Raw genomic sequence first — 22279 nt, forward strand, 5'->3', positions numbered from 1 at the left:
CCGCCCCCGTCGGCGGGGCCTCGGAGCGCCGGGGCTGGGGGCGGGCCGGACCGGGCCATTCCTTGCGGATCCCGAGAGCCGGGCCGGGCCATGCCGTGCGGATCGCGGGGACCGAGCCGTGCCATGCCGCGTGGGGCCCCCCCGGGAGCGGCGCTGGGGCTTCGGGTCCTGGTGCTGAGCGCGGCGCTGAGCGCGGGGGCGGTCCGAGTTCAGCCGCCCCCCTTCCCTTTCTGGGACCCCTCGCTGCCCTGGCACCGCCGCCTCGATGACCTGCTGGGCCGGCTGAGCCCCGCCGAGCTGGTGCTGCAGGTGAGGGGGCAGCGGGACCCCCCCGGGGACCCCCGCGGGACCTCCAGCTCAGCGCCGCTGCCCCGCAGGTGGCGAGGGGGGGAGCGATGGGGAACGGCCCCGCGCCCCCCATCCCGCGGTTGGGCATCGCGCCCTTCAACTGGAACACGGAGTGTCTGCGGGGCGACGCCGAGGCGCCCGGATGGGCCACGGCTTTCCCACAGGCGCTAGGGCTCGCTGCCGCCTTCAGGTACCGGCACCGGGGACTGGGCACCCGAGGGTGTGGGATGTGACCTTGTGAGACAGGTCCCCCCTTGCCTATGCCACCCTGACACCCGTGTACTGTCCCCACAGCCCCGAGCTCATCTACCGTGTGGCCAATGCCACGGCCACCGAGGTGAGAGCCAAGCACAACAGCTTCACCGCTGCTGGCCGCTACAGTGACCACACTGGGCTCAGCTGCTTCAGCCCCGTCCTGAACATCATGAGGCATCCACTGTGGGGCAGGAACCAGGTGCCAGCTTGAGAAAGTGACCCCTGGCTGGGATTGGGCCACACAGGACAGTGGCAGACCAGTCAGATGTGGCCGTGGCTCACTGGGCTGTGGGGGTGTGGGGCAGGGGGTCCCAATGGTGACCCACCTGTGCCTCGGACAGGAGACCTATGGGGAGGACCCGTTCCTGAGTGGGGAGCTGGCCCGCAGCTTCGTGCAGGGGCTGCAGGGCCAGCACCCCCGTTATGTCAAGGCCAGTGCTGGCTGCAAACACTTCAGTGTGCACGGGGGCCCTGAGAACATCCCTGTCTCCAGGCTCAGCTTCGACGCCAAGGTGAGCGCAGCAGCCAGGGGTGTTAGGAGGGCAGGGGGCACTCCAGGTGCTGACCCCACTCTTCCATGGCACCTGCAGGTGCTGGAGCGGGACTGGCGGATGACCTTCCTGCCCCAGTTCCAGGCGTGTGTGCGTGCTGGCTCCTACAGCTTCATGTGCAGCTACAACAGGTGTGGAGCGTGCTGGGGGCCACGTGGGCTGGGCTGCCGTTGGCATGGCCAGCGCCTGGCTCTCCGGGCTGCCCCATCCCCTCTCCAACAGGATCAATGGCGTTCCCGCCTGTGCCAACAAGAAGCTGCTGACGGACATTCTGCGTGGCGAGTGGGGGTTTGATGGGTACGTGGTGAGCGACGAGGGGGCCGTGGAGCTCATCATGCTGGGGCACCACTACACACACAGCTTCCTGGAGACGGCAGTCGGTGAGCTTGCAGGCTGGGTGTGGGGTTGGTCCCCAGACATCACGCAGCCATGACGGGAGTTCTCCCTTCTCCCCGGCATGGCAGCCTCTGTGAATGCTGGCTGCAATCTGGAGCTCTCCTATGGCATGAGGAACAATGTCTTCATGCACATCCCTCAGGCTCTGGCCATGGGCAACATCACACTGCAGGTGAGCCGAGGGGAGCAGGACCAGGGCATGGGCAGAGAGCAGGGGCTGTCCCTGCCAAGCATAACTGAGGTTTTGGGGTCGGGGTCTCCACAGATGCTGCGTGACCGGGTCCGGCCCCTCTTCTACACACGGATGCGGCTGGGGGAGTTCGACCCCCCAGCCATGAACCCCTATAGCTCCCTGGACCTGAGTGTTGTGCAGAGCCCTGAGCACCGCAACCTCTCACTGGAAGCTGCTGTCAAGAGCTTTGTGCTGCTGAAGAACATGCGGGGGACTCTGCCCCTGCAGGCCCGGGACCTGTCTGGCCAGCGCCTTGCGGTGAGCTCCTGCAAAGAGCAGGCAGGGGAACATGCTGGCTGCACGCCCTGGGCACGCAGGTGTCACACGGCTGCGGGTGCTCATCCTCGCCCTTCTGCCCTCTGCAGGTTGTAGGACCCTTTGCTGACAATCCCCGGGTACTGTTTGGGGACTATGCACCAGTGCCAGAGCCTCAGTACATCTACACTCCCCGGTGAGACAGTGTGTGCCACCTCATGTCCCCCTCTCTTGGTCACTGTCCCCCTCTTTTGGGCACTGCCCAGGGCTGCTGCTGAAGCTGCTTGGCCCTTGGCTGGTGGCCAGGGCAAGGGGTGTGTCCCCATTGTGCCCCGACCCTGCCGCACAGCTGCCCCCGTGTCCTCTGCTCTTCCCTGGTGCAGGAGGGGGCTGGAGATGCTGGGAGCCAATGTCAGTTTTGCGCCAGGCTGCAGGGAGCCACGGTGCCAGCGGTATTCACGGGCAGAGCTGGTGAGGGTGGTGGGGGCAGCCGATGTGGTGCTGGTCTGCCTGGGGACAGGTAGGTGGAAATGGTAGGGCACTGGTTGGGCACTGCCTGGGAAAGGGCAGTGCTCTGGGAGAGGGAGGGTGCCCATGAACCCCCTCTGAAGTGGTCAGTGCCCTGTCTGCCCACAGGGGTGTAAGGGGCTGTCCCTTGGCTGTCCCCACCCAGGAGTAGATGTGGAGACAGAGGCAAAGGACCGGAGTGACCTGTCCCTGCCGGGGCATCAGCTGGAGCTGCTGCAGGATGCTGTGCAGGCAGGTAGGGGCTCTGTGGGACCACAACCCGCCCAGGTGTTCCCCATCCATGGGACATCCTGGGGCCATCCCGGCAGTGCCACTACAGGGCTCTTGGTGACAGCCACCTCCCTGCAGCCGCTGGGCACCCTGTCATCTTGCTGCTCTTCAATGCGGGTCCCCTGGACGTGAGCTGGGCGCAGGCACACGACGGTGTGGGGGCCATCCTGGCCTGCTTCTTCCCTGCCCAGGCCACCGGCTTGGCCATAGCCAGGGCCCTGCTGGGTGAGGCGGGAGCCAGCCCGGCTGGCCGACTGCCAGCCACTTGGCCTGCAGGCATGCACCAGGTAAGGCTAGGGCTGCTGGTGGCACCCATAGCCCTTCCCTGCCTCGGTGGCTGCAGCAGCTGGGGGATGCAGGGCTGGTGCTTGCCTGTGCCCATCCAGACCTGCCCTGTTCCACTGGCTCCTTGTCCTGCAGGTGCCACCGATGGAGAATTACACCATGGAGGGACGGACGTACCGGTACTATGGACAGGAGGCCCCGCTCTACCCCTTTGGATACGGGCTGTCCTACACCACCTTCCGCTACCGGGACCTGGTGCTGAGTCCCCCAGTGCTGCCCGTGTGTGCCAACCTCTCTGTGTCCGTGGTGCTGGAGAACACGGGGCTGCGGGACAGCGAGGAGGTGGGCACAGCTGCTCTGCACTGAGCCGGCTGTACAAGGCACAGATGTCCCCGAGCTCCCCCTGCCAGGGGGCTGCTGCAGGGTCCCATTGTGCTGACCCATCCTTCCATGCAGGTGGTGCAGCTGTACCTGCGCTGGGAGCAGTCATCCGTGCCGGTTCCCCGCTGGCAGCTGGTGGCTTTCCGCCGGGTGGCCGTGCTGGCCGGCCGGGAGACCAAGCTGTTCTTCCAGGTGCTGGCCGAGCAGCGTGCAGTCTGGGCGCAGGACTGGCGCCTGGAGCCCGGCACCTTCACCCTCTTTGCTGGTGGGCAGCAGCCCGGCCAGAAGATGCAGGCTCCCTCCAAGGTTCTGAGTGCTCAATTCAGTGTCACCGGTGCAGCCCAGCCCCTGAGCGGGTGTTAGCGGTGGTGGTGGCCACACGGTGCTGGCAGGAGGAAGGGGTGCGAGGTACCCTGTGTGCCGCGGGCAGCGTGGTGGTTCTCTGCCCTGCAATAAAGTGCTGGTGCTCTGTGGCAGCTGTGTGGGGTCTCCCCTCCATCCTCCTGGCACAGAGCTGGGATCTCCCTGAAGCAGGACCGCATTGCTCTGACCCTGCCCAGTGTTTTCACCCTGCTCCTGTCACTGTCCCACCTCGAGGAGCTGTTACAGCCCCACACCCTGCCTGTACCCCACACCGGCCATGGGGCAGCGGCCGCCCAGACCCGCGCGTGCTGCGGCCACATGTGCCTGCGCCTCCCGTTCTATTTATAGCTGCCGGGCTGCTCCAGCACATTCCCTCTGCTGAGGGACCGAGGGAGCGGGTGACTGGCAGCCCTAGGAGGCTTGGGAGGGCAGGGGCTGGCGCTTCTCCTTCCCAGACAGGATCTCCTTTCCCAGCAGGATGCTGCAGGGAAGGGGGCAGAGATGCAGTGGTTGGAGCGACCAAGCCCCGCACTGGCCCGAGGGACAGATCCAACCCTGCAGCAGCTCGGGGGCTGTGGAGCAGGGCTGGGACGTGATTCTGGCAGCAATGCTGGCGGGGAGCCGGAGCCAGGCAGGAACTCCTCCGGATGGTGTTGGAAGACTGTGATCTCCTCCAGCCCTGGGGCCGGAGGCCAAGGTGGGGGTGGCGGGGAGCGCGTGGGGCTGCCCAGGCCTGACCCCATGACATCAGGACACTAATTACAGATGCGGCTTGGGATAATTACAGAGCAGGCGCGGGCTGTGGCAGGGCAGGGCACAGCCCGCTGTGGCTCAGCCCATTGCTGGCCCATTTGTCACTGACACCCACAGGGGATTGTCCTGCAGCAGTCGGGATTTGCCATGGGCTGTGGTGTAGCCCCATGGCAAGATGCTGGGGGACTCGTTGTTGCCCTGACATGCTGCCAGTGATGAGCTCCTATTGCATCCATCCACCCCAGGACAGGACACAGGACAGTCATCCCTCAGGTCCTGTTGGGTCACTGCCCCATGGCTAGTGGGAATCAGCTGGAGTGTTTTGGGGACAGAGTTTCAGATCATCTCTTGTGGCCACTGTCACAGAGCAGCAGGGTGGGAGCAGCCTGGGGCCAGGGGCTGAGGAGAGAGGTGGGGGCAGAGGGATAGGTAACAGGTGGGAACGGGTGGGATGGGGTGTCCCAGATGGTACTTTGCCCAGAGGTGCCGGCAGGGTTTGTTTGCCATCCTCATCTCTGTTTGCTCCCAGACTCCCACAGCATTGGCTCACACTGGCAGGGCTGAGCTGTGGCTGTAGTTGCCCTTTGACTTTGAGGTGCTGATCCCTTTGGGTCTCTACAGTCAATGCCGGGACCAGGTGCTTTACCTCAGGGTGCAGCCCCCTGCCCAGGCTGGCCCAAGGGAGCCATGGCAGTGTTGCACCCAGTGCTGCAGGGCTGAGGAGCACGGGGAATGCTGGGGCATGCAGCAGCCAGGGCTGGGCGCCGTGCTCATCATGAGCTCATCGGATTTTCCATCAGCTCAGGGAGGGCAGCTGTTCCCATCACCATGGGAATGGGGGGGCTGGACCCAGGAACCCCAACACAGCAGGGCTCTGCCTGCAGCAGGATGATTGATCAATCCTTGCTTGTATAAGTCCATCGACTTGGGCTGGCAGGGCATTCATGAACCCTCTCGTGTTGCACTATTGGAGCACAGCCACAGCCCTGTACACCCATGGTTGCCCCTTCCTCACCACCCCCCTGCTCCAGACTGATCCACTGCTGGGAGAAGGACCGTGGGCATGGCTGGATCCAGTGCCAGGCTGTCCCAGAGCCTTGGGATGCTCATTTGCTCCAAGTGATTCTGTGGGACCTACAGGCAAAGAGGCTTTGAAAGCCACCCACAGTCACCCCTGGAGCATGTCGTGGAGTGGCTCTAGTCCCACTCTACCAGATCCCTTGTGTGCCATGGAAATATGGGGCCGTGGGGCTGCTGCAGCCCCTTGGGTGCTCCACCATGCAATAGTGTGAGTGAAGCTGTTCCCCTTCCCTGCCCCAGAGCATCTCCTGGCTCTATGAGTTCGTTGGGACAATGCACTCCCCTGCCATCCTCCTGGGGTGCCCAGTTCCTAGAGCCAGGGCTTGCCCATGCAGCATTCCCTGGTGGGGAGTCAGCTGGTGGGTGAGGCTCTGGGAGTTTCGGGAAGCCTCTGCTCTGTCTGAGCCGGGTGAGAGGGTGCAGAGCTGGAGGCTGTAGGAGGGTGATGACTTTGGGGTGATTTAGGGTGTAGGGCTACCCCTGCAGCATCACAGAGTGGGGCCGCCCTGTCTGCTGAGGAGCTCCCCATCCCTGAATCAGGGGAATGCACTTCCAAGGGAAAGGGCTGGGATTTCGGGAAACCTGTTTGCCTGGTAGGTGAGGAAGAATGAATGGCAGGGGATCTCCTGGCCTTCGGTGACATCATCCCCAAAACAGGCATCTCTGATGGGTGCTGCCCGCAGAAAACTGACTTTGTTCATCCACACACCCAGGGCCAGACACTCTGCAGGATGCCTGGAGCAGGCTGGCCACGTGGTGGACAAGGACATGTCCCTGGCTCCCGGTGCCCCTGCAGAGCCCGAAGCCGTGTTCCTCCCATTGGTGGTGCTGCCCATTTGTCCCCTAACCTGGCCGTACCGCTGCATTCCCGTCCTTGCAGGGCCGAAAAGGATTTCAGCCCTGAGCGAGGCCGAGCCGGAGCCGCTGCTCCTGCCCGGGGAGCGGCAGAGGCCTCTGTTGTCTGCCGGTTACCGGGGCACGGTGGGATGCGGGGGGGGAACCCCGCGAGCGGGGGCGGCTGCTGGCAGTGACTAAGGCTCACGTGTGACGGCGAGCGGGGGAGCGGCAGCTCCAAGGCTTCTCGAACAGCTGAGGTGGGGCCCGGGGACGGGAAATCGCCGTCTTTTTGGGGTGCCTGGGGCTGGTCCGGGTGGCGCTGGCTGTGCATCGCGGTGCTGCTCGGGGCGGGGCGTGTTTGATGCGGGGCCAGCGCTTCGCGCGTGACCGGAGCATCGTAAAATGTGTGTGCGAGCCCCAAAATCTGGGAGAGCAGGGGCTGCAGGCGGGCGAGTGGCCGAGCAAAGCTGGGGGATGCTGAGCAGTGCGGGGACATCCAGCGGGGCAGGCCCGAGGCCGCGGTGACGGGCGCGGGGTCCCAGTCGCGGCTGCGGAAGGAGTCGCGCCGGGTCGGGGCTGCGGGGCCGCGTCTGGAGCCGGGGCGAGGCGGAGCATCCCCCGGCCGCTCCCCCCGGTCGGGGCCGCGGGGCCGGGGCGGGGAGCGCTGAGCGTCCTCCCCCGCGGGCCGGGGGGAGCGGGGCTGGGCCAGCCCCTGCGCCTGCCGCGCCATGGAGCGGAGCTGCGCCGGGCGGGAGCCGCAGCCCCGGCCCCAGCCCCAGCCCCAGCCCCTCGGTAAGGATCCGCGGCGGCACCGGCGCCGGTACCGGCTCCGGGGGGGCGCCCGGGCCCCCTCCCGCACCGCGGGGCCGTACGGAGTCGGGGTGCGGGATGCGGCCGAGGGGGTGCGGGATGCGGCCCGGGGGTGCGGGATGCGGCCCGGGGGTGCGGGGTCTGCCGGGGGATGCAGCCGCGGTGCCGGCGGAGATGCCGGGTGCGCGGAATGCGGCGGAGCGGAGCGGGGCGGCGGCCCGGGGAGGCGGTGGAGGAGCCGGGAGCGGGGGGGGACAAACGCGCTGCCGGGGCCGGGGCGGCTTCCCGGGAGGGACAAAGCCCGGGCACGGCCCTTCCATCTTGGGGAGGGCCGGACCGGCCCCGGCCCCGCCGCCTTGCGGGGTGCAGCGGGGCTGCCCTTGGGGAGCCCTGGGTGGCGGCGCCGGCTCTGCCCCGGCTCGTCCCCGCCGGCCGGTGGGCGATGCCCCCGGTGGGAGGCACCCGCTGCCCCCCGCCCGTCCGGGCCGCCCCCGCCCCGCCGCGTGGACTGGCGGCTCGTCCCGGCAGGGCCGGTCCCGCTGCCCCGGGATGAACCGGGGAGGGCGGCGGCGGCGGGGCCGCGCTCGGGGCCGGGTTTGGCGCTGCCTCCCTGGGCTCCAGCGCAGCGCTCGCTGTGACTAAGCAGAGCTCCGCGGCGGAGCCGCTTCCCACCGCGGGAGGAAGAGGAGAGGCGGCTCCTCTCCCCCTCGGCCCCAGTGCTCCATCGCCCACGGCCCGGGCCCGCGGAGAGGAAGGGATGGCGGGAGGAGCGGGATGGCTGCGGCCCCCGGCGATGCTGAAAACCGGCGGCTTCTGCACCAGCCGGCGGCGGGTCCCGGCATCGCTGCCCGAACGACGCGTCCTGCGCCAGACATGTTGTCTGAGTCCCGCTCTCTGCCTCCGCCGCCTTCCCGCCCGCCGTGGCCTGCCCGCTCGATGCTGTCGCTGCCCGGGGACCAGGGCTGGCTGCTCCCGGCTGCCCTGAGCCCCCCGTACACCCGGGTGGGTCATTGGCTGCTCTGCTGTGAGCACAGGATGGTGCTGAAGGAGCACGGGTGGTTTTGCACCATGTCCTCCTTCAGGGACCATCCCTGACCTGTCCCATGTGGGTGACCTGCATGACTGGGCAGCCCGGGCTGCTCCCTGCCTTGCTACCTAGAGTGGGTCAGAGCTACCAGCAGGGACAGGATTTCCCTCCAGGGATTAGGACCCACCATGGTTTGGGACAGCCGGTATCACTGGAGGCCAGGAACTCGTGAAGGGCAGCCAGGGCAGGGTGTGACGTGCAGAGCTGCCCAGGTGGACAGAGGGACGCAGTGGGCAGAGGGATGAGGACTGAGGCAGGGAGCAGGAAAGATCTGTTCTTCTCCGGGTTTCCCCCAGCTTCTCTAGCCTTTTTCCCTTGGCACAGCGGAGAGGGAGGGCAAGCTGGTTGCTCGCCAGTGCCTGTGTTTGGGAGCAGCAGCTCGGGAGCTCTCCCAGCGCGGGAGCCGCTGCTGCGAAACCGTCACAGCAACGTGATGCGACGTGCAGAGTGGTGATGTGACAGTCCCGTGGTGCCATGTCCAAAATAGTTAGCACAGCTCTCGCTCCTTGGAGAGCTGTGAGCAGGGTCGGGCAGCCCCACAGGCAGCCTGCTGGGACCGGAGCTGGATCCTGCACTGCCCCAGCCCTGGTAGGTGCTGCATTTGTGTTGTGAGGCACAGGAACTGTTTTTTGGGGGTACTGACCTGTTCCCCAAGGGAGTGGATGCCATCAGGCTCAGAGCCCTATGCTCTGCCTTTCAGCCAGGTTTCTGTTTCCCAGCGTGATGCTAGCAGACAGGTTTTTGGGAGCACGGCTGGGCTGGCTGCCCTGGGCACTGGTGGCACCACATGGGTCACCCCAAGGACGAGGGCACCTCCTGTCACCACTGCCAGCATGCCCAGATGGATGGTGGGCAGGTGTTCCTGCTCCTGCCCTCGGGCTGTTTGGGGTTGTGCTGTGACCACAGCCACAGCTTGCTGAGGGGGTGCTCGGGGCAGCAGCAGTTCCAGCTCTTTCCTCCACATGTGTTTTAAGCCCTGGAAACCCCCTGGCTCTGGCCTCACTCTCGCCACAAGATCCCAGGTTCCCCTTGTTGCTCTCCAGCTCAGCATGTCACCACGAGCTCGGGAGTGCTGCAGGAGCTCAGTGACCTCTGTCCTGGCCCAGGGGCTAGTGCAGTTCCCCAATGGCTGCCCCCAAATCCCTATCACAGAGACTTGACAGGACACAGGCCCTGGGAAAGGGAGCTGTATATGCCTCTTCCTCCTGCCTGGCACCTGATTGTGCCCTCCCAGTGGCCTTGCTGCCTGTGCCCTCCTGCCCTGCTCCAGCCTGTTCCCAGGGGCCTGTTCCCTGAAGCGGAGCTGTGGGCAGTGGTGGGGCACCATGGGCTGATGCCCAGCCTGCCCCAGCGCTGCCAGCTGTGTTTCACTGGCTCCAAGCTGGCGGGGAGAAGAGCCAGTCATGGGTGATAGTGCTCGTGTGCCTGGGGACAGGCTGCAAGTGGCTGTCTCCATTGGGGACAGGGTGTCATTGCTGATGGCAGCTGCCAGGGTGGCTCTGGCTACCCCTGAGGTGGGGGCTGCTGGCACTGCCCATGTCTCCCTGCCCAGGCATGTGAGCCATGTCAGTGCTGTGCCTGCAGACAGGACATAGAAGGGACGTGTTGGGAATGCGGTGTGGACGTGCCAGGGATGTGTCAGGAACACTTGCTCGCTGTCCCTGTCATCCAGGTGTGAAGGGTACTGCAGTGCAGGGGAATCCCAGGAGCTGGGTGGGACAGGGCAGGGCTCAGCCCCAAGGCTCATCTGAGTTGTGTTGAGGCGGGGTAGGATCAGGGTCGGCACCGGGGCTTGGAGCACCCCCGGGGCTTGGAGCATCCCGGTGCATCCCACAGTGCTCGGTGGCCTCAGGTAGAGTGGACGCCAGTATCCACAGAGCAATCTCTCTCCTGGGGCCATGGCTACCTTCCTGCTCTGCACCAGGGCCTGCTGGCAACAGGAGACCCAGGGACCCATCCTCCCCACGGAGCTGCCATTGAAGTGGGGGAGGAAGCTGGCAACAGCTGCACCATGGAGAGCCCGAGGGTGTACTGGGCACTTGGGTGTCCCCACAGGCTGTGGGGAGCAGTCCTGCAGGGCCAGCAGTGGCTCTTGAGGCTGGTCTCAGAGTCTTGCTCTTGACCCAGCAGGGACTGGTGCAATGGTCAGGGTGGCTGGGCACTGTGACACCAGCACCTTTGGGTGGCTTTGCAGCAGTCACCGATGACCTCCACTGCACTATCAGCCCTGCTCTCTTCACCCCCCAGAGCAGGGGTGGTCCTTGGCTGATGACCCCTGCCCCGCTGGGCACTGCACGCGGAGCAGCCCGTGGTGGCACCGGCTGTGTCGCAAAGCGGGAACACGAGGATACGGAGCTGGGGGGAGCTGAGGTGACATCAGGCGGGTGCCCCCCCGTCCTTATGGGCAGTGCCCTGCAGGGGTGTTCGGCGGACAGTTAACGAGGGCCGCTGGTCTGAGCGGCGCCCGCGGGCCTCGATGTGCTCTCGCTTCACGGCACCGGGGATCTGCCTCCGCCTGGCTGAGCATCCCCAGCCATGTGCCGGCCAAGGAACCGCGCTGCGCAGGGCACTGCTGGGCTCGAGGTGCCGCTGGTGCTTGGTGGCACAGGCACCGATGCCAAAGGGACCCACAGGAGGAGCAGGATGGGCTGGGTGATGCGGCGTCGAGGGCAGCACCTCGCCCTGGGCTGGGCACGGCGCCGTCCCGGTGCCAGCGGTGGGGCTGATGCCATGCAGGCTCACCCGGGCTGGGTGCCGCGGGGCAGCCGTGCCTGCGTGTCTGGGGGGACGGGAGCTAATCCGTGCGGAATGCCCTGGCCGGGGGAGAGGGGACGCCCGCGCCGCCTGGGTGCAGGCAGCGTTGGGTTTCAGGGCAGCTGCCGTGCTGGAGCAGCGACAGGGACAGATGGCGGCAGGGCTGGCCCTGCCCCACGTTGGGGGTCTTGGCCGTGACCACAGCCCTGCCCTGGCCACAGGTGCTGTTGTCTCTCCGGCCAGTGGGGCAGGGCAGATCTTGCCCAAGGCTCTGTGCCTGGGTGGCAGGAGGCACCCACTATCCCCTGCCAGGTCTCCCCACACATCCAGGGCTCTGTGAGGTGTTTCTATCTGCTCGGGGGATCAGCCTGGCCTTGATGCTTTTGCACGGCTCTGTGGGCAGCACTTGGCTGTGCCACCACAGTGGTCCTAGGGTCACCCCTCCCAGCTGGTGCTGACACCACAGGTGCCACCCTGGGATCTGGCTCTTGGGGACTGCCAAGACCTGCTGCCTGTGGGTGCCCATCTGGGGCAGCCCTTGGGGAGACAGAGCAGGGGACCCCCAGTCCCAGCCCATCATCAGACTGATGGCTGCCTGGCTGAGGACATGGGATGTGCAGGATCGGGGCCAGGGGATGGGCCGGCTTCCTGCAGCAGAAAATACCCGGAAGGTCTGCGGGGGGGTTGGGCCTGGCTGTGTCCCCGCAGAGTCCAGGGTAGGGGAACCCTGTTGGCACAGCCCCGGCCTGGGGGGCTGCAGCAGCACCCCCCGCCCCTCCCTGGGAACCAAGGGACCTGGGGTGTGCCCATGCTGTCGGTGCAGGGGGCTGGCGATGTCTCTCCCGTTCGCCTGGGCTGACCCTGGCTTGGAGGGCTCCAGCATGAGGAGGGTGATAAGCCATGGGGTGGGTGAGGAGCGGCGCCGGCCATGTTTGCAGAGCCCACACTTTGCCCCTCGCTGAGGGCTGTGGAGAGCTCTGCAAACACGAGTGAGCCGGCGTGTGACATCAGCTGGCGGTGGGCGCTGGTCACTGGGGTTCTGTCATCCCCCCTGGAGCTGGGGCTCACTCTGCAGTGGTGCCCATGGGGCTGGAGCTGTGCGTCCTGGGACGGGTCTGGCATTACTCCGGGCAGGAGCGATGGTGCTGCTGCTGCGTGGGGGTCAGGGTTTGGATCCTGGCAAGTACTGAAGGGTTTGTTTGCAAAGGGCTGATAATGCGGGCCGGGGGAGTCACCACCACTGTTACCACCGTGGACGCTCCTGACACCACTTCTACAGAGGGCACGTGCCGTGGCCTTGCCAGGTGCTGGCACCACGTTGTGGTGTGCTCACGGCTCTCTCGGGGTGTCTGGGGGCTGGCCAGAATGGGGGTGATCCCCCAGGCTGCCCCATGGCTGGCCCCACGCGGGGAGGGGGCTGCGTCTGGCGGCCTCGTGTGCATTCCTGGGCCATGAGTTCATGGCTGCGGGTCCGTGGCGCGATGGGGGCCATGGGCTGTCACGGTGACGTCAGGCCACGGCCCGCGCCCATCCTGCCTCCGGCTGAGCCGATGGTGCCGCGGAAGCGCTCGACGTCCTTGTGTCCCTGGGGAGAGCAGCAGGGGAACATGTGGGTCCCTGTGCCCCTGAGGGGTCTCTGGCACCGTGTCCCCCCATGGCAGAGCCAGACGGCAGCTGCCGAGGGATGAAGGGCAGCTTTGTGGTGGCAGTGCCTGGTGGAGCCCGGCTGTCCCTCTGTGCATTGTGTGCCCAGCGCCTGGCACCAGTGCCTGGTGCCCCCCAGGATTGGGGAGCAGCAGCAGGGCTGAGGTGGGGTCCCACTGGCCTGCTCCTGAGGGCTGTGTTTGGGGGGACAGGGCTGTGGCCCCCAAGGGCTCTGTTTGGTGGGAACAGGGCTGTCACAGGCTTCCCCAGCTGAGTGACCATGTGTTCTGCTCTGTCCCTCTTGCAGGGAAGCCACCATCCCCGATGGGAGACAGCATCCCCCCACCCTCTGCGCCACCCCCTTCGCCTGGGGATGCCCTGCAGGGAGAGCGCAGCCTCCCCCAGCGTGACCGACCTGGCCCTCCAGATGTCATCCCCTCGGAAAAGACCGTCCCATCCGTCCCTGCAGCTCTCACCCTCTCTGAAAAGACCATCTCGCCTGTCCCTTCAGCTGTGGCCCCCTCCCGACAGCCTGTCTGCCCCCCGGCCATGATGCCCCCCTCTGAGAGCAGCCTCCCGCAGCATGACCGACCCGTCCCTCCAGCCATAGCACTGTCAGGACAGCCTGTGTCCCCTAGCCCTGCGGCTGTGGCCCCCTCAGCACAGTCACCCCTCCAGTGCAACCGTTCCCCCCCTGGACCCCCAAAGCCCTCTGGGACAGAGCACCCCAAAGAAGAGGCATTGCCCCATGCCACTGGCCAGCCTGTCCCCATCCACGCTGCCGCCCCTTGCCCAGCGGAGACGCTGCCCCACGGGAGCCAGAGCCAGCCCCCAGCCCCAGCTGCTGCTGAAGTGGCCCCTCCTGATGCCAAGAGCTCCCTGGGTGCCACAGCCGGGCCCTCAAAGGATGTGAGCCCCCGGAGCAGCCGCCCCTCACCATCTCCTGCTGCCAGCCCCCGGCCCAAGCAAGGTGAGTGCCAGTGGGTTAGGGTGCTTCCGTGATGCTGCACCCTGTGGGCACCACTTGATGCCTGGTGGGTGCTACCCTAATGGTGTTTCCCCTCTGCAGATGCCCAGAAAGCGCAGGCAAGGCACAAACAGGCAAAGGAACGGCGCGAGGAACGGGCCAAGTACCTGGGTATGAGGCGGGGAGGGAAAGTGGATGGGAGGGAGGCAGGGGCTAAGGAGCTTTGCTGGGTCATGGGCAATCCCATTAGCTGCGATGAGCTGAGCCCCAGGCGGGAACTGCGGTGCTGGCAGCTCTGCCCACCAGGCACACCACTGATTCCCCAGGCACACTGCTGCTCCCTGTTCTGGATACTCGCTGGGTCTGGGCAGGTGCCACCAGCCTGGTGCCCAGCTCTGCTGGGTGCAGACAGCCCCAGGCAGCCCCACAGTGGCTCGGGGTAGCGGGCGAGCAGGGCCCCTGCGCCGCGCATGGGGCCTCCTTGTCCCCGCGCTCTTTCCACCCTCATTCCCCCATTGTTCACCGCGCGGCTCGGCGGGCTCCCGGCGGGCTCCCGGCCTCCCTTTTGTCCTGGCCCAAACCCCTCCCTCGCCGGCCAGCCGGCCGCGATGCTGCCTGCCCCGCAAGCCCGGCCTTGTGCCCCGGCCACGGCCAGCCTGTGGCCCCACACCGCCAGCATGGACACACGGCCCCAGCACGGGGCTGCCCAGGGCTGTGCCTCTGGTGAGACCCCACTGCCCCCCACAGCTGCCAAGCGGGTGCTGTGGCTGGAGAAGGAGGAGAAGGCCCGGCTGCTGCGGGAGAAGCAGCTGGAGGAGCGGCGCAAGCGGTTGGAGGAGCAGCGGCTGCGGGCGGAGAAGCGCCGGGCAGTCCTGGAGGAGCGGCAGAGGCAGAAGCTGGAGAAGAATAAGGTGGGGATGGGGATGGGTATCACGGGTGCAGTGGGCAGAGGGCTGGGGTGGCACATGGGATGCAGTCCCTACGGGGTCCTCATGGCTTCAGCAGTCCTTTAGGAGATGCTTCATGAGCTGCCCACTGTGCCTATCCTTTGCTGCCCCTCCTTCCTGGTGCAGAGCCTGCGCTGTGCCCAGCTCCTTGGCACATGTGCCCTGGCCAGGGCAGGCATCACTGTCCCATCTGCCTCCAAGCATTGCCATTGCTGCGATGGCCTCATGCTGGGAGGCTCTGGCTGGCCCCAGCCCCAGTTCCAGAGCTGCTGGGCTCAGCCTGTCCCTCTCCCTTGGGCAGGAGCGCTATGAGGCAGCAATCCAGCGGTCAGTCAAGAAGACGTGGGCAGAGATCCGGCAGCAGCGGTGGTCCTGGGCCGGGGCCCTGCACCATGGCTCCCCTGCACACAAGGACGGTGAGTGCTGGGCTGGACACAGGCACCTGGAACCCTGTGGCTCTGACGGTAGTGGGGGCAGCTGGGCATCGCTCTGCCAACCCTCAAACCCAACCCTCAAGCCCCACTTGGTGGGGTCATGCTGCCATCACTCTGGGCTGTGCTGGAGACTGATGCAGTCCCATGGCTGTTTCCTTCTCCTGTGGAGCTGGGTGGAAGCCGGAGGCTGTGCATCACAGTTCCTGTTCCACTCCTGGACCTGCCTAGGGACAGCTCTGACTGCCCTGGGGTGCCATGGCCATGCTGCCAGGTCTCCAGCAGTTGTGAAAAGCCAGGCAGGGGCTGTGGAGCTGCACGAGGCCTCTGTGGGCTCTGGCTGGGGTCTGTGTTGCGGCGTGTCCCCTTGTCCCCCATCTGGATGGGGGCAGTGCTTGGCCCCTCCAGGGCCTGTATGGGGGTAACCATGGTTGTTTGTGCGGCTGCAGAAGCTGGTCCTGCTCACTGGGGACTTCTCAGGGACACCCTACACGATTCAGCACTTGGGCATGTGGAAATCTCCACTGTCCCCTGACTGCTGTGCTGCGCTCGCAGGTGCCAGCACGGCTGGCATGGATGGTGACATAGAAAAGAGCACTGTGTCCCTTGGAGCTGTCTGACCTTCACGTGCCGTGGGGCGGCTATGGTGGCCCTGGCTGTACCTGGCCAGGCTGTGTACAGGTGTTGTGTTCCTGGCTGTACCTGACTGGGCTGTGTACAGGTGGTGTGTGCCAGGCTGTGCATACTGGCACCCTGTGCCCGGTGCCATGTGCGTACCGGTGTTGCGTGCCCGGCTGTACCTGGCTGGGCTGTGTGTACAGGCACTGTGTTCTGGGTACACCTGCCTGGGTGCCACGTGTGCCACTGTGGCTCATGGCACGCTCGGGGACAGCCCCACATATCCGTGGTACAGCACCTGCCAGGGTCTGGCAAGGGTACACCTTTCCCTGCCACCTTCCATTGGGATGTGCTGCTGGAGCTGCTGCCAGCTCTCACTCACTAATGTCGCACCTCCACCAGCCCCGAGCTTCCCTGGCTATTTTGTCCAGAGGAGCCCAGCCAGGGTGGGGAGATCCCAGCTACCTGTGGAGGTGCTGCCAGCCACCAGCGTTGTTGCAGCAGTGCCGTAGTGACCCAGCACCAGTGTGATGTTGTCTCGTGTCTGTCTGGACCTGCTGCCCTCACCCTGCTCCCCCAGGGTGGCTGCTCGCCTGGTGCTGCTGAGGTCCCTGGCCACCCCGCTCCTGATTCCCATGACTGTGTTTGGGAAAACTCTTGTAGCGGGGCTTGGGAGCCACCCTGGCTCTCTGAGGATGAAATCCCTGCATGATCCCAGCATGACCCTGTGGGGTTCAGACACTGTTGTGCTGAATGCCAGTGTTGTGTATCGTGTCCCCAGACACCAGTATCTCCTCTGTGCCGTGTCCCCAGACACCAGTATCTCCTCTGGCCCCACTCTGTGATGTGTCCCCGGATTCCAGCATCTCCTGTCCCACTCTGTGCCATGTCACTCGATTCGAACATCTCCTGCCCCACTCTGTGCCGTGTCCCCAGACTCCAGCATCTCCTGTTCCACTCGATGTCATGTCCCTGGACTCCAGCATCTCCTGCCCCAATCTGTGCTGTGTCCCCGGACTCCAGCATCTCCCCTGGTCCTCCCACTCCTGCCCCAGTGCCCCGGCACGACCGTGCATGCTGCATGTGGGGGGCCTGGCCCTGGCCCCGGGACCTTAATGCCCTTGTGTCTTTTCCCTCCTCCAGGTGCGAGCCGGTGCTCGGTGTCCGCTGTAAACCTCCCCAAACACGTCGACTCTATTATCAACAAGCGGCTCTCCAAATCCTCCGCCACCCTCTGGAACTCTCCCAGTAGAAGTAAGAGCCCTTTGCGTTTGCCCCAGCGCAGGGGGCACAGCCCGGGCCCCGCCCAGCGCTGGGGACCCCCGAGGCCAGGGTCCCCCATCCCCAGGTGCCCGCGGAGAGAGGAGAAGCCGTTTGCTGTTTGCGGGAGGAGGCTGGAACCGGCCGGTGGCTCTTTGAGGCTGTGTGGGCTGGGAGGAGAAGGAAGAGGAGGAGGAATGGCTGGGTGGTGGCAGCCCCATGGGGCGCCAGGACGGGGATGGGAGCCTGGCTCCCTGCCCCGGGGCAGCTCCAGTGGGTGCTGGTGCAGCCACAGAGGAGCTGCTTGTTGCCAACCCTCCTGGGGCTGGGCACCCTGCTGGTGTCCACACAGGCTCCTGGCGCTGGGTGCCAGGAGCACTGTGGCCGTGGTGCTGCAAGGTCATCCTGGCCCTGGGAGCACTGCCCAGGGCTGCAGCCATGCTGGAGGGATGTGTCCAGAAGAGGGATGTGTCCAGCGCCGGGGCCGCTGTTGTGTTTCGGGGTTGCCTGGCAATGGGCGCCTTCCCGGCCGGGTATAAATAGCCAGAGCAGCTGATGCCGGCGGCTGTGGTGACGCAGGCAGGTCCCAGCACAGGGGCTCAGCCCAGGGAGAGGCACCGAGGGGCTGTCAGCACTGCCTGGATGGGAGCAGCATCTCCCTGGGCCTGTGCCAGACCTGCCACCCTGTCCCCTGCAGCACCCATGGCTCTGTGCTCTCCCCTTCTGGCAGCTGGTGCTGCCCATGGTCTGATGCCCAGTGGAGAGGGCAGAGGTGCCCTGTCTCCATGAGTGCTTCCCATGCGCCGTGGTGTGTTTATTGCAGGGCAGCCAGTGGCAGGCCCATGCCCAGGTGAGCCAGCTGTGTGGCCAGGCATCACCGTTCTGTGGGTGCTGTGAGCCTGGCCTGGCTCCTGGGGCACTCTCAGTGTTTCAGCACAGATCCTGCAGGATGAGGGCACACTGTGGTATCCCTGTGGCAGCTGGCACATGCCAGGGCCTTGGTCACACAGAGCAGGGGCACAGAGGGGTGCCAGCATCGGGCACAAGGAGAGGGCAGAGTGGAGGGGCTGCTGTCACGAGGGTGGCACCCAGCACTGCTGATACATGGTGACTGCGGTGTCCACAGGACACAGGGACACCATCGTCGTCATGCCACAGCGCCGCCCACCCATACCTGGGCCTGCATGGCCCCTCATCCTGCTCAGCTGTGTGGGGCAGAGGGGACCCTTCCATCCACCTGTGGCCATGGGGACCCCTCCCCAGCACGGCCAAGCTCTGGGCACTCCTGGAACTGTGCATGTGCCACGGTATCGCTGCAGACACACGGCTACTCCCTCCCAGCGGCAGCTCTGGGGCCGGGACTGGGGTCTAGAGGTTTGTGGTGCACTAATGGCCCCTCTCCCTCCCCAGACCGGAGCTTGCAGCTGAGCCCGTGGGAGAGCAGCATTGTGGACCGGCTGATGACGCCCACCCTGTCCTTCCTCGCGCGCAGCCGGAGCGCCGTGACGCTGGCTGGGAATGGCAAGGAGCAGGGTGAGCCCTCAGGGGGTCAGGGACACATGGCTCCTGGCACAGGCAGGGAGCCGGGATGAGGTAGCCTGGAGTCAATGGGCAGCTGGCGTCGGTGCCAGCTCGGTCCTTACCGTGGTCACTCCTCCCCCAGTGCCCGTGTGCCCCCGCTCAGCCTCTGCCAGCCCCCTCAGCCCCTGCCACAACCACCGCCTGCCGCACCGCTGCTGGGAGCGCCGGAAGGCGGCCGCTGCCAGCCCTGATGTGACGCCGCGCCGCAGGACCGAGCCCTCGCCCGTGAGTGCCACCTCCCGCAGGGACCTTGGGTGCCAGGGCAACTGAGGGTCACGGCGTGGCTTCTGGCCAAGCCCAGCACCTAGTGCTGATGCCACCTTTGTCTGTCCCTGGCCGGAGCAGAAGAAGAAGGAGAAGAAGGAGAAGGATCGGGAGAATGCCAAGGAGCGCAGCGCCCTGTCCCGTGAGCGCAGCCTCAAGAAGCGGCAGACGCTGCCGGCGGCGCAGCCCCGGCTCCTGCCTGCGGCTGACAGCAGCAGGTCGGGACAACCCACCCTGAGGCTTCCCAGCCCCTGACCCCTCCCGGGGGCTGTCCCAGCCCCACTAACATGGTCTCTTGCTCTGTTTGCAGCCCCGGCCCCAAGAACCGTCCCTCATCCCCTGCTGCCCCCAAGAACCGTCCCTCATCCCCTGCCACCCCCAAGAACCGTCCCTCATCTCCCGCCACCCCCAAGAACCGTCCCTCATCCCCTGCCACCCCCAAGGCCCGCCCGGCGTCCCCCAGCCTGGCCCTCAGCTCTCCCCACAAGCCTCCCCTGCCTCGAAGCACCCATTCCTCCCCCAAGGTGCGGGCCAGGGCCCGGGAGGAGCGGGGGGAGCAGGAGGTCCAAGCGAAGGCGCGGGAGAGGAAGGAGGAGGAGCGGGGTCCAGCACCCGTGGCCCTTCCCGAGCCCCCCAAGGTGCCCGCAGAGCCGACAGCAGGTGGGTGCAGTGTGGCTGGAGGAGCCGCAGGGCTGGGAGAAGCCGGAGCAGCCCTGACACTGCTTGTCCCCCCAGCCTCTGCAGCCCCCGGCCCTGTGCCGGCCAGCCCCCCAGCCAGACCCCCCGCTGGCACCACAGACCGGGAGGAGGCTGCCCGGCTGCTGGCGGAGAAGCGACGCCAGGCTCGGGAGCAGCGGGAGCGGGAGGAGCGGGAGCGCCGGGAGCAGGAGGAGCAGGAGAGGTGGGTGTTGTCCCCCCGGCCCCCAGCCCCAGCCTCCCGCCATGCTAAGGTCCTCCTCCCCGCAGGCGGGCGCAGGAGGAGCGGGCACAGCGGGCAGCCGAGGAGCAGAGCCGGCGGGAAGCCCTGGCACGGCAGCGAGAGGAGGAGCGGCGGCTGCAGGAGGAACGAGAGGCCCAGGACAGAGCCAGGGCTGAGCGAGAGGAGATGGAGCGGCTGCAGAGACAGGTTGGGGTGATGGTGTGGGGGAAAGGGGCTGCAGGGGATGGGGAGGAAGACGTGGGATGGGGGACAGAGGCAGGGATGGAGGGGGAAGGCAGAGATGTTCTGTGATTCCCTCTCCAGCGGGATGGAGGAGTGAGAACCAGCCCAGCCCCTCAAGGCCCAGGGTGGCAGGAGGGAACATGGGGCAGGGTTGTGCTGAGCTGTTCTGGCAGCATGTCCCCTTCCCTGGTCCCTGCCCCATCCATTCCATCCCATCCCATCCCATCCCATCCCATCCCATCCCATCCCATCCCATCCCATCCCATCCCATCCCATCCCATCCCTCCCTGCTGTGTCTCATCCATTCCTGCCCTGCTGTGACACAGAAGGAAGAGGCTGAGGCCAGGGCGCGTGAAGAGGCCGAGCGGCAGCGCCTGGAGCGGGAGAAGCACTTCCAGCGTGAGGAGCAGGAGCGGCTGGAGAGGAAGAAGGTGAGGGTGGGGGGCATCTCTGGGCATGGGGTGTGGCAAGTTTTCCCTGGAAGGGGTCCTGCCTGGCACCAGGGGTAGGTCTGGGTGGCCAGGGCAGTGTGTGAGCCCCTCTGTGCCTGCAGCGCCTGGAGGAGATCATGAAGAGGACGCGCAAGTCGGACGCGGCGGACACCAAGGTGGGAACCTGTCCTCTGTCCCAGGGCACTGGGGACTTGGGGGACTCTACAGAGCCCTCCTGCCCCTGCCCTAGACCCTCACAGCTTTCCTGTCCCTGCAGAAGAAGGAGGACAAGAAGGTGGTGAACGGGAAAGCAGCCGAGCAGGAAGGTGTCCCAGGTGTGTGGGCACCCCGGGGTCCTGCTTCCCCCAGCCGTGGTCTGGCCCGGGCCATGGCTGAGTCAGGTCCTGCCGTGTCCTCAGGCCGTGAGAAGCACCTGGGGCCAATCCCGAAGGCAGAGGAGCTCCCGGAGATGGAGACCCCGAGCGCAGGGACGCCGGGGGGAACGAAGGGTTTGGTGGGCGAGGGGCTGCAGCCGAGGTGAGCGCGGGGACACTGGGGGGGCCGGGGGATGGCGGGGCCGGGGCTGAGCCCAGCCCTCCCATCCCGCAGCTCCAAGGAGGCGGCGGCCCTGGTGAACGGCGTGCAGCCCAGCAAGCACGAGAACGGCTTCTCGGGCACTGAGGGCTCCACGGAGCTGCGGGATCTCTCCCACCACGGTGGCAGCCCCGGCAGCATCATCCCCTTCGGTGACAAGGAGCCCTTCCTCAAGCAGGCCGTGGTGAAGCCCCCGCAGGTGACAGGTGAGTAGCAGGAAGGGTGTGAGGGGACAGCGCTGTGCCCACCTCAGGCTCACCCTGCTCTCCCTGCCTGCAGAGGTGCTGTGAGGGCTTGGCTGATGTTCCCGGGGGCAACTGCCCGCGCCCTGACCCCGGCGGCCCACGCAGACCTGTAGCTGTCGTCAGAACACGACCCTCGCTGCTCCTCCCGGGCTCCCGGGGGCTGGGGGACCCCGGCGGGAGTGCCTGGCTCCTCTCTTTGTTCTCGTTTTTATTTCGTTTTGTTGGTTTTTTTTTTTTATTTTAAACATGCACCTTATCAGACTGACAGCCCACCCTCGCAGCCCGCTGGAGCCGCCCCAGACGTGTGGTGTAATGATGTAGTTATTTAACTCGCTGGGTACAACGTCTGTGAATACTGTAAATAGAGCCGGCCGGGCGTGGGGATGCTCTGGGGGGCTGGGGGGGGGTCACAGCTCCCTGTCCCCACGTCCCCCCGCATGTCCGTGTGTCCGGTGTCCCCGGGCCCGGCTGGCATCACGCTGCTCTGTGCCCTTGTGACAGTGTTATGCATCCAGACAACCTTTGACAACAATTAAAAGTGGACAATGCCCTCGGCGTGCCTCTCTGTGTGCGGGGAGGGGACTGGGCGGGTCCGTGCCCGTGCCTCGGTGCTCCGCGGGGCAGGGCACGGCAGGGCACGGCACGGCGCTCTCCCGGCTCCAACGACAGCGGGGCAGGTTCGCCCCCGTACCCGGGCTCGCCCCCGGAGCCCCCAGCGCTGCCCACTCCATCAGCTCCGTCCCGGGGATGGGGGAGGCCTGGCGGTCCCACCCCGCAGCAGGGCCCTGCCCCAGAGCTGCCACTTCCCTCCCGGGCCCACGGGAGCAGCACGTGGGACAAACCGGGAGCGCGGGGCTGCACTGTCAGGGCTGGATGGGGGATTCTGCCCCGCAAGGCCCCTTCGGCGAGGGCCGCGCCGCACGCTGGCTGCCCGCTCGGCGCAGGAGGAG

The 22279-nt window shown here is 66.4% G+C and overlaps 2 protein-coding genes across 6 annotated transcripts; both read left to right on the forward strand.

Moving 5' to 3' along the window:
• LOC146427831 (uncharacterized) lies at window positions 1-3974 on the forward strand. Its single transcript, XM_085080971.1, has 14 exons — window positions 1-309; window positions 378-538; window positions 643-802; window positions 945-1115; window positions 1194-1285; window positions 1377-1534; window positions 1619-1722; window positions 1816-2040; window positions 2148-2233; window positions 2421-2557; window positions 2711-2800; window positions 2914-3122; window positions 3256-3462; window positions 3577-3974. The coding sequence occupies exons 1-14, from the start codon at window positions 91-93 to the stop codon at window positions 3862-3864; spliced, it is 2307 nt and encodes a 768-aa protein (XP_084937097.1). The 5' UTR covers window positions 1-90; the 3' UTR covers window positions 3865-3974.
• Window positions 3975-4350: 376 nt separating this feature from the next.
• MAP7D1 (MAP7 domain containing 1) lies at window positions 4351-21879 on the forward strand. Of its 5 annotated transcripts, none has more exons than XM_085080946.1 (18): window positions 4351-4561; window positions 13137-13799; window positions 13899-13967; window positions 14544-14707; window positions 15045-15159; window positions 16936-17046; window positions 18463-18585; window positions 18716-18858; window positions 18979-19108; window positions 19204-19557; window positions 19633-19798; window positions 19864-20023; window positions 20386-20490; window positions 20613-20666; window positions 20768-20825; window positions 20910-21027; window positions 21100-21290; window positions 21364-21879. In XM_085080946.1, the coding sequence occupies exons 1-18, from the start codon at window positions 4366-4368 to the stop codon at window positions 21372-21374; spliced, it is 2931 nt and encodes a 976-aa protein (XP_084937072.1). In that variant the 5' UTR covers window positions 4351-4365; the 3' UTR covers window positions 21375-21879. The 5 variants fall into 5 exon arrangements, with proteins under 5 accessions (XP_084937072.1, XP_084937073.1, XP_084937076.1 ...); XM_085080950.1 differs by lacking the exon at window positions 4351-4561 and adding an exon at window positions 6705-6791; XM_085080949.1 differs by lacking the exon at window positions 4351-4561 and adding an exon at window positions 6881-6938.
• Window positions 21880-22279: the final 400 nt, after the last annotated feature.

Source organism: Lichenostomus cassidix, chromosome 23 (genome assembly GCF_008360975.1).
Source record: "Lichenostomus cassidix isolate B80296 chromosome 23, HeHo_3.0, whole genome shotgun sequence".
Lineage (NCBI taxonomy): Eukaryota > Metazoa > Chordata > Aves > Passeriformes > Meliphagidae > Lichenostomus > Lichenostomus cassidix.